Genomic DNA, 18,286 nt, shown 5'->3' with positions numbered 1-18,286 from the left:
TAGTAGATATTTAATATCTGTTACATTCTTTAAAAAAAACTCTTCAGATTACCTCTTCAGAACTATTAGGACCTCCTACTGGGTCTATTTGGTGACATAACCTCAAATTCTGTGCATGTAAATTAAAGGAAAACATAAAAACCTCTTATAAATGTTCTGTCCTTCCAGAGACTCTTAAAATGTTTCCAACCAAACAGGCTCAAAGTTCTGGATGACTAGGGAGCCAGCTCATTTCAAGTAGCTGAGAGAATCTACAGGTAATAGGAGCCTAATTTGGACCAACATGGTATTTTCTTGCCAAAATTTTATTTGCTTTGGGTTCTTCTATCACTGCTGGATTTTATTATAAGATAATCTTGAGGACACCGTGACACCAATAAAAACAACATAAAGCGTGTTTTGCTCTAGATATTGGTTCAGTTTATCATGTACAGCAGCCCTTAATTACACTGACTTCAGATTGCTTTATTTCCCCTCATATGTTGGTGACAAAATGTTTCAATTTAAATAGAGTGCTGAGTTTTGTTTTTAAAATTATTTTGATACTTGCATCGAAAAGTGATTGCTTTTAAACTGAATCAACTTTAAGAATGTACAGTTCGGACAGAAGTTGAGAAACTGAAGTTTGGAAAAGGAGATCTCAAAACTAACAATTTCTTCTGTTGAGGGTAACAGGAGCTGAATGACTTGACCTACGTCATTTAAGTAAATGCAACTGCGTCTTTAGAAACGCTAAAATCTACTTACAAAAAGCTGGAGGAACTTGAGGATTCTTTTGTGGGTAAGAATATAAAGTGCATTCCCACTGATAGGGTCAATCACTGGCAATCTGTGGATTTTATTTTTGATCAAGGAGTATACAGCATCGAAGAGGCTGTGGGGAAAGTCATGGAAGTCGTTAGGAGGCTTTAAAGAACAATCCGAACACCCGGGACTCCCCTGCCTCAAATTTCCAGTGTTTTTATTATTACAATAATAACAGTGTTTTGGAAGAGTTTTGAATTCGAGATCTCAGCCAATTTTTCATTTTTCACAATCTATGTTAGCATGTCTCAAATACAAGTGCAAGCTACAAAGCTCTAGAAGAGGAGATTTTTTGTTGTTTTTTTGAGACCAGGTCTAGCTCTTTTGCCTGCTGTCATTGCTCATGGCAGCCTTGACCTCCCGGGCTCAGGTGATCCTCCCACCTCAGCCTCTTGAGTAGCTGGGACTACAGGCAGGCATCACCTTAATTTTTTTGTACACATGGGGTTTTGCCATGTTGCCCAGGCTGCTCTCCAACTCTGAGCTCAAGCGATCCACTCGCCACGGCCTCCCACTGTACTGCGATTACAGGCAAGAGACCTTTTGCCCAGCCAGGAAGAGGAGTTTTTATAAGAGTGCATTTAGCGATTTTATTTGAAAGACAATAAAACCTAAATCCTTGGGAAAGCAAACAGATGCATCCTACTAGCAAGCGAGCGGGTGAACTGGCTCTGGGCCAGTCTGGCTGATAGATAATGTAAGGTCAACACTTCTGTTCTACTTGGTCCGTCTCCTGGGACTGCCAGTAAGAAGGTGGGTATATCTTTTTGTTAGGATTTGGAAATAAAATGAAAATAAATATTTTAATCTTTCCTGTAGTGGACTGGGGTTTGAAAGATGCTTTTACACAAACATGGAAATGTATCAGAGCCAAACTAGAAGGCTTGGATAAAAAAGGATGCGCCAGGAGACTAAAGAAGGTAGCTCACACTCTGACCACACCTGAACCGACATCTAACATACACTGATGTTTAAACAGCAGCGTGGAGCAGGGCTGCCAGGGGAGCTGTTTAAATGCATATTCCTGAGCACTATCCTGATTTAGCAGGTCAGGGGTAAAAGCCCAGGAATCTGCAATTTCAGCATGCCCCCAGACTGGCTGAGACCTTCATGATGCTTGATATGATAGTCCATGATCAATGCTTAGCACCAGCAATGGCTGTGATTTTTCTAGTGTTGCTAAATGTACTGAATGCATGCAGTGTGGCTGGAATTAAGGAGACAGGCCCTGTTGGGAATGAAGAATATGTTTATTTGTTTCTTTCAATCATGGTAATAAAACATATCTGAATGAATGTTTTCAAAGAAATAAAAAACCAAGTTTACCTTGCATCTGGAGATATATTCACTAAAGGCTTAAATGTTTCTTGTAAATAAAGCTCTGTATTTATAGAAAGAAAATACGCAATTAGTAACACATTTGGTGTTTGCAATGCTTACATAAATTCAGACCCTTTAGTTTACTGTTAATAGTTTGAATTAAAAACTCAAATCAAAAGAAATTTAATTTGCCTAAAACTCCTGTGTTAATCACAGTTACGGCTACTTTAAACAACTCAAACTGTTTTCAGGATGTTGCATTTAAATAAAAATTAAATATTAAAAGTCAATGTGACAGTAGGTATTTATAAACTCAGGAAAAAGAAATCAGGAAATCTGAAAAAAGAGCAATACCAGCAGAGGTCACTAGAATGCTATCAAGGTCTTTTTACTCTCAAGAAATGAAGCAATTATGAAATCTTTTAAAATTAATTTCCATAAGTTGCAAGATAAAATCAGCTATAACAAACTTTGTTCTTTAAATATTCTTATTATTTTACCAAATTGATGCTCAAAACCTACTGCATTGTGGGCGAATTTCCAGTATATAAAAATTGTTTTTTTCTAAAGATATCAACTGCAATATTAATTTACTTTTTCAAGATTTCTTTTTTTCTGAGATGGAATCTCGCTCTGTCGCCCAGGCTAGAGTGCAATGGCATGAACTGAGCTCACTGCAACCTCTGCCTCCCGGGTTCAAGTGATTCTCCCACCTCAGCCTCCCAAGTAGCCTGGGACTTACAGGTGCTCACCACCATACCCAGCCAATTTTTTTTTTTTTTTTTTAATTTTTAGTAGAGATGGGGTTTCACCATGTTATCCAGGCCGGTCTCAAACTTCTGACCTCAAGTGATCCACCTGCTTCAGCCTCGCAAAGTGCTTGGATTACAGGCATGAGGAACCGTGCCTAGCCTAATTTTTTTTTTTTTTGAGACAGAGTCTTGCTCTGTCACCCAGCCTGGAGTGCAGTGGTGCCATCTTAGCTCACTGCAACCTCTGCCTCCCCAGCTCAAGCGATTCTCCTGCTTCAGCCTCCTGAGTAGCTGGGACTACAGGCATGCGCCACCATGCCTGGCTACTTTTTGTATTTTTAGTAGAGATGGGGCTTCACCATGTTGGACAGGCTGGTCTTGAACTCCTGATCTCAAGGGATCCATCTGCCTTGGCCTCTCAAAGTGCTGTGATTACAGCTGTGAGCCACCACGCCCAGCTTTGCTTTACCAAAGTTTCTATGCAGAAGGCATTTAAGAATATTTTGGCATTATTATTGCTACCAAATACCATGTAATGTCAAAATGTAAGTATACTCAAACCTCGGCCTAACGGTACTTGCGCAGTAGAACTGGGTAAGTAGTATCTGTCCTGGTGTTACACAATCACTGCAGAACAGGCCGCACAGATCCCATGCCAAATTTGTTTAGCTTGGTTTGACAAGGCCATAATACACCAAATCTATCATTCAGAGAAACTTCTAAAGCATATGGAATTGAAAGGGCCCCTGGGGTGTAAGAGAACTCCAAGATGTGTTCTGATTTCATGGCCAGTTACAAAGGTTGTTTCTCCCATCAAGCATATTACGGGAAGCACAGACCAAACTCTTCAATTTTGAATTCAAAGTTTTCCTTTAGTTGGCCCCTCCATTTCTACTGGCATTTCCTTGAGCACCCTACAAAGGCTCTGGTGCTGCAGAAGGCTGGGTCTGCTGCGATTCCCACCCCTGGTCCTCGCCACCAACCTGCCAGGACAAGTCTCAGTGGGACCACCACCTTCACAATCATGAAATGGGACTTTAAAACAATGGTTCCGGCTGGGCGCGGTGGCTCAAGCCTGTAATCCCAGCACTTTGGGAGGCCGAGGCGAGTCGATCACAAGGTCAAGAGATCAAGACCATCCTGGTCAACCCCGTCTCTACTAAAAATACAAAAATTAGCTGGGCATGGTGGTGCGCACCTGTAATCCCAGCTACTCAGGAGGCAGAGGTTGCGGTGAGTCGAGATTGTGCCATTGCACTCCAGCCTAAGTAACAAGAGCGAAACTCCATCTCAAAAAAACAAAACAAAACAAAAAAACGGTTCCATGGCAGAAAAGAGTATCATGATTTTACAGGGTGAATTTCAGTGTGACAAACAAAAGAACATGATCTTCAAGTTACTCCCATGTTATTTGCTCCAAATCATCTAGTTCGAGGTTCATTTGTCCTAAGTTTCTCCACAGTTTGTAAAGAAACAATGATTAGGTTTAAATAAGAACAGATGCTTGCTTTGTTAAAGTTAGGCATGGCTCTGATGAATTTTTTTTTTTTTTTTTTGAGACAGAGTCTCGCTGTGTTGCCAAGGCTGGAGTGCAGTAGCACAATCTTGGCTCACTGCAACCTCACTGCAAACCCTAAGTTCAAGCAATTCTCCTGCCTCAGACTCCTGACTACCAACTAGCTGGGACTACAGGTGAGAGCCACCACACCCAGCTAATTTTTGTATTTTTAGTAGAGACGGGATTTAACCACGTTGGCCAGGATCTCTTGACCTTGTGATCCACCCGCCTCGGCCTCCCAAAGTGCTGGGATTATAGCCATGAGCCACCACACCCAGCCTCTGATGCATTTTCTTTTTTTTTTTTGGAGACGCTGTTGTTACCCAGAGGGTTAGGCTTAGTAATGAACGGTGGCCCCACTGCAGGCAGTGAGGTGGGGCTTGGTTAGCTCATTCATCTTCACATTCCTGGACCTAGGATGAGGCCTTGGCTGCTGTAGGTGTCCTATACATGTCTACAGGCAGAATGGACAATACTGACATTGTCCAGCTTTGGTACAGTAGTATACTATCAAAATTAAGGTAGACATAAAGAGAATGTTTTAAATAACATTTTATGGAGCAGAGAGAAAAGGATCTGCAAAAGTAAAACATACTTTACATCCCAAGCATGCTTTCCCCATACGAAAAGATTTTTAACATCCAATAGTGCTTACCCCTCCATGTTTCAATTTTATGTTCCTCTAATTCATAAATCTGTACCTGCAAATAAAGAAATTCTTATTTATAAATATATATAAACATAGAAAAAATATTTGTAAAATGAAAGAAAACATAGCTTTCATAATAGCATTTTCTATTCACAATTAGAAAATGAGGCGGCCGGGTGAGCTGGCGCACACTTGTAATCCCAGCACTTTGGGAGATTGAGGTGGGCGGATCACCTGAGGTAATGAGTTTGAGACCAGCCTGGCCAACATAGTGAGACCTTATCTCTACTAAAAATACAAAAATTAGCCAGGCATGGTAGAGGGTGCCTGTAATCCCAGCTACTCGGGAGGCTGAGGCAGAAGAATCACTTGAACCCAGGAGGGGGAGGCTGCGGTGAGCCAGGATGGTGCCACTGTACTCCAGCCCAGGAGACAGAGTGAGGCTCTGTCTTAAAAAAAGAAAAAAGAAAAAAAGAGAGAAAATGAGATGGGATATGGAGAAAAAAATGTATCTGCAGGTATTTTTTTTTTTTTGAGACAAGGTCTTCATTCTGTCACCAGGCTGGAGTTGCACAAGTGTGATCATGGCTCACTGCAGCCTCGACCTCCCAGGCTCAAGCAATCCTCCCAACTTAGCCTCCTCAGTAGCTTGGGATACAGATGCATGCCACCATGCCTGGCTAATTTTTGTGGGTCTTTTTTTTTTTGTAGAGATGGGGTTTCACCATGTTGCCTGGCTGGTCTCAAATTCCTGGGCTCAAGTGATACACCCTCCTTGGCTTCCCAAAGTGCTGGGACTATAGGTGTGAGCAACCACGCCTGGCCTGTGTCTACATGTATTAAGAAAAGCTTTGGGCCGCATATTTAGATATAACTGCTTTTTAGCAATTTTGATTTCATAATCTACTGCGGAGATTTCTTATATGGGATTTGCTGTATTTTGTAAAAATCTATCTATTCAAAAATCATACTTGTGCTGATTTTGCTAGTTCAAAAGCAGAGATATGATCATTATAAGGAAAGCCAGTATTCACTTGCATAGGTAATAGTTAAGAAATAACACATTTCATGGGAAATAAATATAGGATATTTACAATGCCTTTGGTGAAACTTCTGAGTGTATGGTTTTTGTTTTGCTTTGTTTTGTTTGAGATGGAGTCTCCCCCTGTCGCTCAGGCTGTAGTGCAAAGGAGACATCTTGGCTCACTGCAACCTCTATCTCCCAGGTTCAAGAGATTCTTGTGCCTTAGCTCTGGAGTACCTCGGATTACAGGCACCCACCACCACACCTAGGTAATTTTTGTATTTTTAGTAGAGATGGCATTTCACCATTTTGGCCAGGCTGGTGTCAAACTCCTGACCTCAAGTGATCCATCTACCTCGGTCTCCCAAAGTGCTGGGATTACAGGCGTGAATCACTGTTCCCGGCAAGAGCATGTTATTTTTGTGTTTTACGTAAGAATGTAATTAACGGACAATCCTGAGCATTACACAGAAAGCAGTACCAATAGGATGAACTTATACCTTTTAGGTACCCCAAATAGGGCTAGTTAAATAGAGTATGCAATTCTGTCCTTCCCCACCCTCATGAACAAACAGAAACCAAAAACCCAAAACCAAGCAGGCCGAATCTCAGATATCACGGAGTTAGATGAAGGACGAAAGCGGGTTTTAAGCTGTGCTCTCTCAGAACCATTGTACCAGGGACCAGAGAGTTCTGCTGCTAAAATCAGCCAGGAGCTGTCTTTTCCTCATTAACAGGAAAATGTCAAAACTGAATTTATTTAATTTTAATGACTCATTTTTTTCTTCTTTAAAATCACAAAGTACATATAATTCCTGATCTGCAATTGCTGGGATAACTGAATTAGGCTGTACCACATCCACAGCCTGCAGAGCTCAGCCAAACTTACAGAATGTCTAGGTAAGACATATGTAGAATTCTGCTAAACCGAGGAATTCTAAAAGCTGAATAAAGAATCTATTTCCTTTTATTTTTCCTGAGAATGCCTTCTTTGAGTTTCAAATATACGACTTCCGGTAAAGATAGTTTTATACAGGAGTTCCCTGCACATTATATATATTTGGAAAATCCACCACCACCACCACTCCATACCAAAAAGAAAAAACTGAAAACATTAAAAATCTGAAAATACACACATATATCCATACACATACACAACTACTGACACAGGGACTGGTGCCACTTACCATAGGTGATTTATAGTATCTGTGCAGTATATTTATGAAATCTGTAATTGTTAGCATTCCTGGAACAAAGAATTGTATGTTAAAAATAAAACCACGAAAACATTTTAAAAATTTCAAATGACAAGTCAGTCTAGAATATATACTAGAGAGCTTATAAAATATACTTTGAAAATATCAAGCAGAGTTGAATGTATTATTTAAAACTATCGATGTGTCAATTGTGTATACTGAACTGGATATACAGATTTAGCTGAAATTAAACCTGACAGTAAGTACTACGGAACTAACCACAGAATTTGGCAAATATACCAGAGAAAACTTATTAATGGATACAAATTTGAAAAAAGAATTGCAGTTACGTGTAAATATTTTTAAATACTTTAAGATAAAGTATTCAATAGGCTTTAGAAACATGATAATTCTGGGCACTTGGATCGTTTGCTGAGGAGCATTCTAAAAATAACGGTTTTTTTTTTTTTAGACGGAGTTTTGCTCTTGTTACCCAGGCTGGAGTGCAATGGCGCGATCTCGGCTCACCACAACCTCCACCTCCTGGGTTCAGGCAATTCTCCCGCCTCAGCCTCCTGAGTAGCTGGGATTACAGGCACGTGCCACCGTGCCCAGCTAATTTTTTGTATTTTTAGTAGAGACAGGGTTTCACCATATTGACCAGGATGGTCTCGATCTCTTGACCTCGTGATCCACCTGCCTCGGCCTCCCAAAGTGCTGGGATTACAGGCTTGAGCCACTGTGCCCGGCCTAAAATAACGGTTTTAACAAACAGTTGCCATTGATTGAGTGCTTTTGATGTGCTAGACACCAGGATGAGAGGGATGAGAAAGATGAACTTCTTCCCTGATGAAATTAAAACCCAGAGGCAGACCTAACAGATCATTTTGAAATAATGTGAATACTAAGATAGATAACGTCATTGCCTGCTGTGATTCCTGTAACAACGGCATTTAGAGAGCTGTGAAAGTTACACAGCAGTTTTAATAGCTTCACAGTGGTCCAGCACAGACATCAGTCATGTTTACATCTTCTTATTTGCCCTGTCAAAAAGGTGTGCACCAGCAAGATGGGTGCGGGGCCCGGGGATGCCATCTGCCCAGACGGCTCGAAGTGGGATGCTGGCTCCCATCTGACTGTGGCATCCTATGTGGCTGTGCTCACTGGGCTGGTAAAGACATACAAACTCTTCAGAGAGCCAAGAAGTTGCTAAATTAAAAGAGATTCATAAAAGTTATAACAGCATGTGTTCTCAATGAAGAGGCAAAAAAAAAAAAAAGTACAAGAGTATTTTGACCTCATTCACAGCTAGCATTCCACCTTCTTACCGAATATGTAAAAGCAAGGATATTACTATTATTATTTTTGACAGGGTCTCTTGCTCTGTCATCCAGGCTGGAGCACAGGAGTGATCATGGTTCACTGCAGCCTTGACCTCCTGGGTGGGCTCAAGTGATCCTCCCACCTCGGCCTCCTGAGTAGCTAATTTTTGTATGATTTTGTAGAGATGAGGTCTTGCTATGTTGCCCAGCCTGGCCTCGAACTGCTGGGTTCAAGCAATCTCCCTGCTTTGGCCTCCCAAAGTGCTGAGATTACAGGCGTGAGCCACTGTGCCCTGCCAGCAAGAATGTTTTTTAACTTGGAAACATGTTTACTAGGTTGAATTCCAAACCGGCATCTATTAAAGTACTTTCGGCTTTCTACTTGTGAGGTCTCCACTTCCTCAGGCCGGCACTGCTTACCTACAAAGCTTTGCTTTTTACTCTCCCACAGTGGCGCTGCTCGGACGCCATTGGCTACCAAGGCAAAGAAGGCCTTTTTAACCTGAAGAAAAAGAAGAGAAATAAAACATAACTTTCAAAGTCCAGGAAGCAAAAGAAAAATACCACCCCCAACCTTTTTTTGAGACAGGGTCTCACTCTGTTGCTGAGGCAGGAGTTCAGTGGCATGATCTTGGCTGACAGCAACCTCTGCCTCCTGGGTTCAATCGATTCTCTCACCTTAGCCTCTCAAGTAGCTAGGATTACAGGCATGCGCCAGCCACCATGCCCAGCTAATTTTTGCATTTTTGGTAGAAACAGGATTTCACCATGTTGGCCGGGCTGATCTCGAACTCCTGACCTCAAGTGATCCACCCGCCTCGGCTGCCCAACGTATTGTGATTACAGGAGTGAGCCAGCATGCCTGGCCAGAAAAAAAATCTTTAACATATTTGACTGAGTCTTATCAGTTATCTTCCGCAATAAGTTTTGTAAGTTTGATAAGCTAAAAATAATGGAATTTATTAACATTAGCAAAAATCCTCTTGTATTACACCTAAAGGCATATAGGGATTAGAAATTATTTTTTGAAATTGAAATAATGCAATTAACTTCTATTTATTTTCTTATTGCATCTGAAGACGCTTGTCTACGTAGATACTTTTTATAATTAAAACCATACAAAAGAATTAAACTTCAGCATCTAATATCTCCTATATGTGGTTACTAATTCACCTGAAAACACTGAAGTTGTATCAAATTACCTGAAATAAAAATTTATTTTTAGTATTTTCTTTCCTTTTTTAAGACAGTCTTGCTCTGACACCCAAACCAGAGTGCAGTGGCGGGATCCCGGCTCACTGCAACCTCTGCCTCCCGAGTTCAAGTGATTCTCCTGCCTCGGCCTCCCGAGTAGCTGGATTATAGGTGCCCACCACCATGCCCAGGCAGGCGGATCACAAGGTCAGGAGATCGAAAGCATCCTGGCCAACATGGTGAAACCCCGTCTCTACTAAAAATACAAAAACTAGCCGAGTGTGGTGGCACATGCCTGTAGTGCATGTGTAGAGGCAGGAGAATCGCTTGAATCCGGGAGGCGGCGGTTGCAGTGAGCCGAGATCGCGCCACTGCACTCCAACCTGGCAACAGAGCAAGACTCCGCCTCAAAAAAAAAAAAAAGCGTTACGTTATGGTATGCCATATATATATTTTTAACTAAGAGAAAATGATTCTCTTCTCATTCACTATTGACAAAAAACACCTTTGTTTGTCAGGCATGGTGGCTCACAAGTGCAATCCTAGGAATCTGGGAGGCCGAGATGAGAATATCTTCTGAGGCCAGGAATTCAAGACCAGCCTGGCCAACACGGTGAAACCTCATCTCCACTAAAAATACAAAAATTAGCTGGGTGTCGTGGCACACACCTGTAATCCCAGCTACTCGGGAGGCACAAGGCCCAAGAATCGCTTGAACCTGGAGGTGGAGGCTGCAGTGAGCCCAGATCACGCCACTGCACTCCAGCCTGAGTAATGGAGTGAGACTCCATCTCAAACAAACAAATGAACAAACAAACCCTTGTTAACTTAATAAAGGAAAGAACTTCAGGAACCTAAGGCAGATGACTTTAGGATTAATGACTCAGCACCTATTTATTCCTTCATGGTGATACATTTTGCATCATGTGGATTTACTCATGCATGTACCTGGTTCACCTACAGAAGAGTAGAAGCACTACTGGTGTATTGGGGAGCTCATCAATTATTACATGCATTTTTTTTTTTGAGATGGAGTTTCGCTCTTGTTACCCAGGCTGGAGTGCAATGGCGTGATCTCGGTTCACTGCAACCTCCGCCTCCTGGGTTCAGGCAATTCTCCTGCCTCAGCCTCCTGAGTAGCTGGGATTACAGGCACACGCCACCACACCCAGCTATTTTTTTGTATTTTTAGTAGAGACAGGGTTTCACCATGTTGGCCAGGATAGTCTCGATCTCTTGACCTTGTGATCCACCCACCTAGGCCTCCCAAAGTGTTGGGATTACAGGTGTGAGCTACTGTGGCCTATTTCATGGATTTATTTTAACTGCCTAGCACTGAGTCCCGAATATAGCAGGGATTCTGTGTATTAGTCAAATGAACTACAAGAGAATGAAGACGAGGGAAGGGGCAGAGCCAGTCCGGTGATGTGGGAGAGCAACCGTAACTGAGTGGCAGCCGCAGTCTGATGTGCTGTTTCTCAGTCACACCTGTGTCAAAGTCACAAACACTCACACTGCTTTCGTAACTAAATGGCATCCAGGGAAGGTATGCCCAGTGAATGGCTTTCTATTTCTACCCTGGGCATGATTGTGGTGCTAGAATATATTATAGAAGATACGGTGGAAAAGTCACATGTAAATAGATTTTAAAACACACTGAATATCTGCTTAGTTTGCTTTTCTAAACTGGTTGGAATAGAAACAGGAAGGGGGCACCTTTATTTTTTATTTGATTTTATTTTTTTGAGACAGGGTCTCACTTTGTCACCCAGGGTGAAGTAAAGTGGTGTGACCTTGGCTCTCTGTAGTCTCACTGCAACACCCTCCACCCCGCCCCTGGCTCACATAATTCTTCCACCTCAGCCTTCCAAGCAACTGGGACCCTAGGCACATGCTACCATGTCCAGATAATTTTTTTATTGTAGAGGCAGGATCTTGCTATGCTGCCCAGACTGGTCTCAAAACTCCTGGGCTTAAGTGATCCTCCTACCTTGGCCTCCCAAAGTCTTAGGATTATAGGCATGAGCCACTGTGCCTGGTCAGGGGCATCTTTGAAAACTACAAATTACTTACTGTTTTCTTCAAAATGACAGATTTTAGCAGGGAAAATAAATATTAAAAACATTCATGAGGATCATTCATGAAACCCTAAGTAGCCACAGCTATTGAAAAGCTATTCCAGAAAGTTCCAAATTTGGTACAATGAAATCATTGAAAACAACTATATGAGTTGTACAAAAGACAGAAACACTATTTGAGGGCCCTGGAATGCATCAACACAGGGAGGATTCTCGGAGCCACAATTCTTGAGAGAAAAGGAGGATATGAATTGAGCTCCACATTCATTCTGGAATTTTTCTGAGGGCATTTCCCACATCATCTTCACACAGGTGAATTTCAACAAGAAGCTGAAATTTATCAAGACGAGTCAAGTGGACCCCAGGTAAGATAAACACAAAGAAAACCACTAAGCATGTCATAGGCAAGACGCTAAAAACCAAAGGTAAAGAGAAAATCAGTCAGAGGGAAAAAGACACATTGGCTTTCAAAAGGGCGCCAATCAGGCTGACGGCTGACTTTCCAGCAGAAGCTATGAAAGTCAGAAGACAACAGGTTGGGTGTGGTAGCTCATGCCTGTAATCCTAGCACTTTGGGAGGCTGAGGTGGGCGGATTGTCTGAGCTCAGGAGCTCAAGACCAGCCTGGGCAACACGGTGAAACCCTGTCTCTACTAAAATACGAAAAATTAGCTGGGTGTGGTGGCATGTGCCTGCAGTCCCTGCTACTTGGGAGGCTGAGGCAGGAGAATCACTTGAACCTGGGAGGCGGAGGTTGCAGTGAGCCAAGATCATGCCACTACACTCCAGCCTGGGAAACAGAGCAAGACTCCATCTTAAAAGAAAGAAAGAAATAAAGCCAAAAGACAACAGAAAGAAAACTTTAAGAGGCTAAAAGAAAAAACCTGCCAACCTAGGTTAGAGCATGTATCCAGCGAAAACATCCTTCAAAAAGGACTAGCAAAGTAAGGTTTTTCAGATAAACAAAAGCAGAGAAAACTGTCACTAACCAACCAGCATTAAGAAATACTTAAGACAGGCTGAGCATGGTGGCTCATGCCTGTAGTCTCAACACTTTGGGAGGCTGAGGCGGGTCGATCACTTTAGGTCAGGAGTTCAAGACCAGCCTGGCCAATGTGGTGAAACCCAATCTCTCTCTACTAAAAATACAAAAATGAGCCAGGTGTGATGGTGCACACTGGTAAACCCAGCTACTTGGGAGACTGACGCAGGAGAATCGCTTGAACCGGGGAGGTGAGGTTGCAGTGAGCTAAGACAGCACCATTGAACTCCAGCCTGGGTGACGGAGAAAGACTCCATCTTAAAAAAAAAAAGAAATACTTAAGGGAGTCCTTTACACTGAAGGAAAGATTCCAGACCTGCACAGAACCACCGGAGGGAATGAAGAGCACAGGAGAGGACAGAGATGCAGGTAAGTATAAACCAGTACTGCTTAAAGCCGGAGCCATGCGATCCTGTGGGATTCCTAACTTATACAGAAGCAAAATATGTAACAGTAGCACATAGGGCAGGAGAGGGTTAACTTTTGTACACATTTTTTGCATTGTTTGGGAGATGGTAAAAGTATTATTAAAAGATGGAGAGTAGTAAGTCAAAGGTGCTTTGCAATCTATCTGTAAGGTGGCCTCTGAAAGATTAACAAGAGCGTATAATTCACTTCACATGTTCTCAACTCATTGGTGGGAGCTAAAAGAGAAAATAACTGAACTCATGGAGATAGAGAGAAGAATGATGGTCACCAGAGGCTGGGAAGGGTAGCGAGGGTGGGTGGGGGGAGGAAGTGGGGGCAGTTCATGGATAAAAAAATATAGTTAGATAGAAGGAATAATACCCAGCATGTGAGGAAACAACAGGGTGATTACAGTCAACAAGAATTTACTGTATATTTAAAAATAACCAGAAGAGCATAACCGGATGTACGTAACATAAAGAAATGATAAGTACTTGAGGTGACGGATATCCCATTTATCCTGATGTGATTATTACACATCGCATGCCTGCATCAACATATTTCATGCACCCCATAAGTACATACACATACTATGTACCCACAAAAATGAAAAAAGAATGTATAACTAAAAAGCTAGCAGAGGAGAAAAATGTATTAAACGTAGTTTGTTAAATCGAGTGAAGACGAGAAGGAATAAAAGAACATATCAATAGAGAAAATAACAAACGCACAGCAAAATGGTAGACACACTACAGCAGTAACTGCATGAAATGAAAATGGACTACACAGTAATTAAATGCTGTTTTGGGCATTTATCTTATGGTTTAATTGCAACTGTCAAGAAAGTAAATGAATCTTGTATATGACCTAAGTCCTGGAATCCTATCAAGGAACTGCCTTTCTCTCTAATAAGTGCCTGTGAGTCCAATGGATCTAAACCATAGATGAGACCACGTGAGAGCCAAACAAGGAGCCCTTCCTTTAGCAAAGTTCTAGAAGCCTCTGGAAGAGACCATGGTACCCAGCTTTGAGAAATAAATGACTGAGCACAGTGGACATCTATTGACAAGAATCTCTGGCCAAATGGTGCAGTAATTAAAAAAACCCAAGAACAAATATTGTTGTTAGCTTAGTTTGTATTTTGATAATTTGATATTTAACATTTGTACCTTGTACAAATGATCACGCATAGATCCAACAGATTTTTATGGACATTTTTACACTATAGTTTTACACTACTTTACACTATAGTGTGAAAATGTCAAGCTTAAAAGAATGATACCAACAAAAGCAAGGGTTAAATCTTAACACTCAAATATGACCGTTACTTGAGAATCAGAAAAAACATTCTGCTTCCCCATGATAAATTCTCAGACTAATCTGCGACGAAAGCATTTAGCCCCAGACATGCTACAGCTACCGTTCACAGTGAGGCCACCGTGAAGCACACAAACAGGAAATAACTGCATAACACCGATTCTTAAGGTGGCAAATACCCATATGAAAATGATATGGGGTAATAATACAGACGTTAGAAACCGATCACATGTGCTGAACCAAGTTAATTCTGAAATAAAGGACACTGAGCTGCATGGCCAAGGGCAAGGAGGGAAGGAGGGAGGGAGGGAGGGAGGGAGGGATAGAGGGATGGAGGGATGGAGGGAGGGATGAATGAATGAATGAATTTGAGACAGTCTTGCTCTGATAGGGGGATCTATCTATCTATGAATGAATGAATGAATGAATGACAGGGTCTTGCTCTGTTGCCCAGGTTGGCGTGCAGTGGCAGGAACATGGCTCACTGCAGTCTCAACCTCCTAGGCTCAAGTGATCCTCCCACTTAAGCCTCCTGAGTGGCTGGGACCACAGGTGCACACCGCCACAGCCAGCTTCTTTTTTTATTCTTTATAGAGACAGGGTCCCATTATGTTGCCCAGGCTGGTCTTGAACTCCTGAACTCAAGTGATCCTCCTGCCTCTGCCTCCCCAAGTGCTGGTAATTATAGGGGTGAGCCACTTTACCCAGCCCAATGGTCAGGTTTATAGAGAGAAAAGCCCCAGAAAAGCAGCCGTTCAATGGTAAACAGAATGCTAAGAATTTAATGTGAAAAGCGGTATTTCTTCTGCAACAGAAGGTAAAACCACCAAGGCCCTTGGGAGCACATGGAGTGAATTCAGAGGCCATCCCAGTTCTCGTCCATGAGCTAAAGTGCTACACCGACTGGACTTCAACTCATTTCCACGTAAAACGTGCATCTCTACGGAACAACGACACTGCTTCATTTCCCAAACCAAAACAACATGTCCAGCAGCTCATTTTGTTTTCCTGATGGCCTCAAGCACCAACACTTTCCCGTAGGCTCCTCCACCCCTGCCAGCTGTGTGGTGGCCACTCAGTCACTTAACCTGCTGTCAGCCTCAACTTTCTGTTATAAAATGGGGCTAATGGATGGTATTTCCTCACGGTTGTAGTGTGTGGATTGAATGGGCTTGTATTTGAAGATATTCAGTATATACTCAGTACTAACAGCCAAGAAGAAGAAATGCTTAAAATTTCCGCCCTATACTGGCCAAACCAGAAGCCAAAAGATATTCAATATATATATTTTTCATTTTGGAGACAGGGTCTCACTCTGTTGCCCAGGCTGGAGTATAGTGGTATGATCATGGCTCACTGCAGCTCGACCTCATAGGCTCGTGATCCTTCTGCCTCAGTCTCCTGGGTCACAGGCACATGCCACCATGCTCAGCTAACTTTTACATCTTTTTGTAGAGATGGGTTCTTGCCATGTTGCCCAGGCTGGTCTCAAATTCTGGGTCTGAAGTGATCCTCCTGCTTTGGCCTCCCAAAGTGCTGGGATGAAAGATTTATTTTTTTAATCTCACACACATATACCATTGACCTTTCCACCGGTCACTGAGGAAGTTTCAATTCCATCCTTCAAAGGTCTCATATGATATTCCAGATGGACAAGATACTCATATGGTGCCTTAAAGAGGAGTGTCCTGGGCATGCTCAGGGAGGGGCCTGACACTCTGTGGTTTTGCTGACCTTCTTCACAATAATGAAGGCTTCTAAAATGTGCCTTTCTTTTTCTTTTTTTGCTTTTTAGAGACAGGGTTTCTCCATGTTGGTCAGGTTGGTCTCGAACTCCCGATCTCAGGTGATCTGCCTGCCTCAGCTTCCCAAAGTGCTAGGATTACAGGCGTGAGACACCATGCCTGGCTTTAAAATGTAGCTTTCTTAAGAACATGTGCACAGAGCTGTTTATAAAGGAATTTAAAATTATACTTGGAAAATGCTTCATAATTATAGATGGCACAGGGTGTTCCAATTAACCAATAAACAGGATACAAAGAGGACTAACACAATCTAGTGCTAATTTGCAGGAAAAAACCTCTCAGGGGTCTTGAGTACCTTTGAAAATTTCTTTCCATTCAACTGATATGCAATTTGCTCAAACTACTATTAATGTTAAAATTTACATTTTAATAGGATTTTCAAACAAGCAAATGTGATAATTAGATAAGTAAAGATGGGAAATGAAATCTTAATAGAGAGAGAAGTTTTTAGAACAGTGAGCAGGCCCAAGCTGCTCTATGAGCCTCTGGCAGTCTACGACAAGGAGCACATCTGTGTCCCCAGAATGGGAAGCTGTTCCTCTGATGCCTCACTGCTTCCTACAGTTTCACTCTGACTTTCAGTCATTCAGTTGATTGCGAAGCTTTTAAAATTAATGCGGATATCTACTGCATCAAGAAGGGTCCAGCTTTTTTTTTTTTTTGAGACAGAGTCTCGCTGTGTTTTCCAGGTTGGAGTGCAGTGGTGTGATCTCGGCTCACTGCAACCTCCACCTCCTGGATTCAAGCAATTCTCCTGCCTCAGCCTCTGGAGTAGCTGGATTACAGGTGTGTGCCAACACACCCAGCTTTAACTTTTTGTGTTTTTAGTACAGATGGGGTTTCACCGTGTTAGCCAGGATGGTCTTGATCTCCTGACTTCGTGATCTGCACGCCTTGGCCTCCTAAAGTGCTGGGATTACAGGTGTGAGCCACTGTGCCTGGCCTGGGTCCACCTTCTTAAATATGGTCCTCAAGGAGAGGGATCCAAGATGGCTGAATAGGAACAGCTCTGGAGTGCAGTCCCCAGCAAGAACAACACAGAGGGTGAGTGATCACCACATTTCCAAACAAGTTTTTACTGCCCACAGACCAGGAGATTCCTGGGCTGAAAAGTGCCGTGAGTTTCCAGCACAGCTGTTTCAGCCGGTGCAGCGGATCTCCACACAAAAACTCACACAAATTTGGATGGCTGTTTCCTCTGGAGACAGAGCCGCCCATTCAACTGATAAAAAAAAAGGGACTGAAACAGAGAGCCAGGTCATCTGGCTTGGTGGGTCCCACCCCCACAAAGACCAGCAATCTGAAACGCTCTAGATTGACAGTTTTGAAGCAAGCGCAGCTGGACAAGGGACAGTCCAGCTTTGTGGGACGAAGGGCGTCTGCCATTACTGAGACAGTCCACCACTACCAAGGAAGTCCACCGTTATGGAGGCAATCCATCATTACCAAGGCAGTCTGCCATTACAGAGGCAGTCCACAATTACTGAGGCAACCACCATGACTGAGGTAGTTCTAACTATACCTCTATAAACAAAACCACAAGGAAGTTCTAACAGCAGCTGGGCAGAGCCCATGGAAGCCCAGCAATGACTCTGCTGGCAGATTGTGACTAGGCAACCTCCTTGCAGGGCAGGGCATCTCTGAAAAAAGGCAGCAGCACATCAGGAACTTATAAATAAAGTCCCACCTTCCCAGGACAGAGCACCTGGGAAAAAAGGCAGTTATGAGTTCCACGGCAGCAGACTTAAATGCACCTGCCTGGCAGCTCTCTGAATGGAGCAATGGAGCTCACAGCTCAGCACTTGAGCTCCTATAAGG

At 42.7% G+C, this 18,286-nt stretch overlaps 1 protein-coding gene across 23 annotated transcripts in view; it reads right to left on the bottom strand.

Moving 5' to 3' along the window:
- Positions 1–18,286, bottom strand: part of PRKAG2 (protein kinase AMP-activated non-catalytic subunit gamma 2) — a 337,838-nt gene that overhangs the window by 11,719 nt on the left and 307,833 nt on the right. For all 23 annotated transcript variants that reach the window (XM_035254336.3, XM_035254337.3, XM_078343436.1 and 20 more), the window contains 5 exons: positions 9,046–9,127; positions 7,295–7,353; positions 5,090–5,135; positions 2,131–2,185; positions 748–874 (listed from right to left, as the gene is read on the bottom strand). In XM_035254336.3, the coding sequence (XP_035110227.3) occupies positions 748–874; positions 2,131–2,185; positions 5,090–5,135; positions 7,295–7,353; positions 9,046–9,127 (369 nt within the window). The remainder of the gene's footprint in view (positions 1–747; positions 875–2,130; positions 2,186–5,089; positions 5,136–7,294; positions 7,354–9,045; positions 9,128–18,286) is intronic.

The sequence above is a fragment of the Callithrix jacchus genome, chromosome 11, assembly GCF_049354715.1.
Source record: "Callithrix jacchus isolate 240 chromosome 11, calJac240_pri, whole genome shotgun sequence".
Lineage (NCBI taxonomy): Eukaryota > Metazoa > Chordata > Mammalia > Primates > Cebidae > Callithrix > Callithrix jacchus.
Note: the sequence above shows the minus strand (reverse complement) of the source record. Positions and strands in the feature narration are given on the sequence as shown.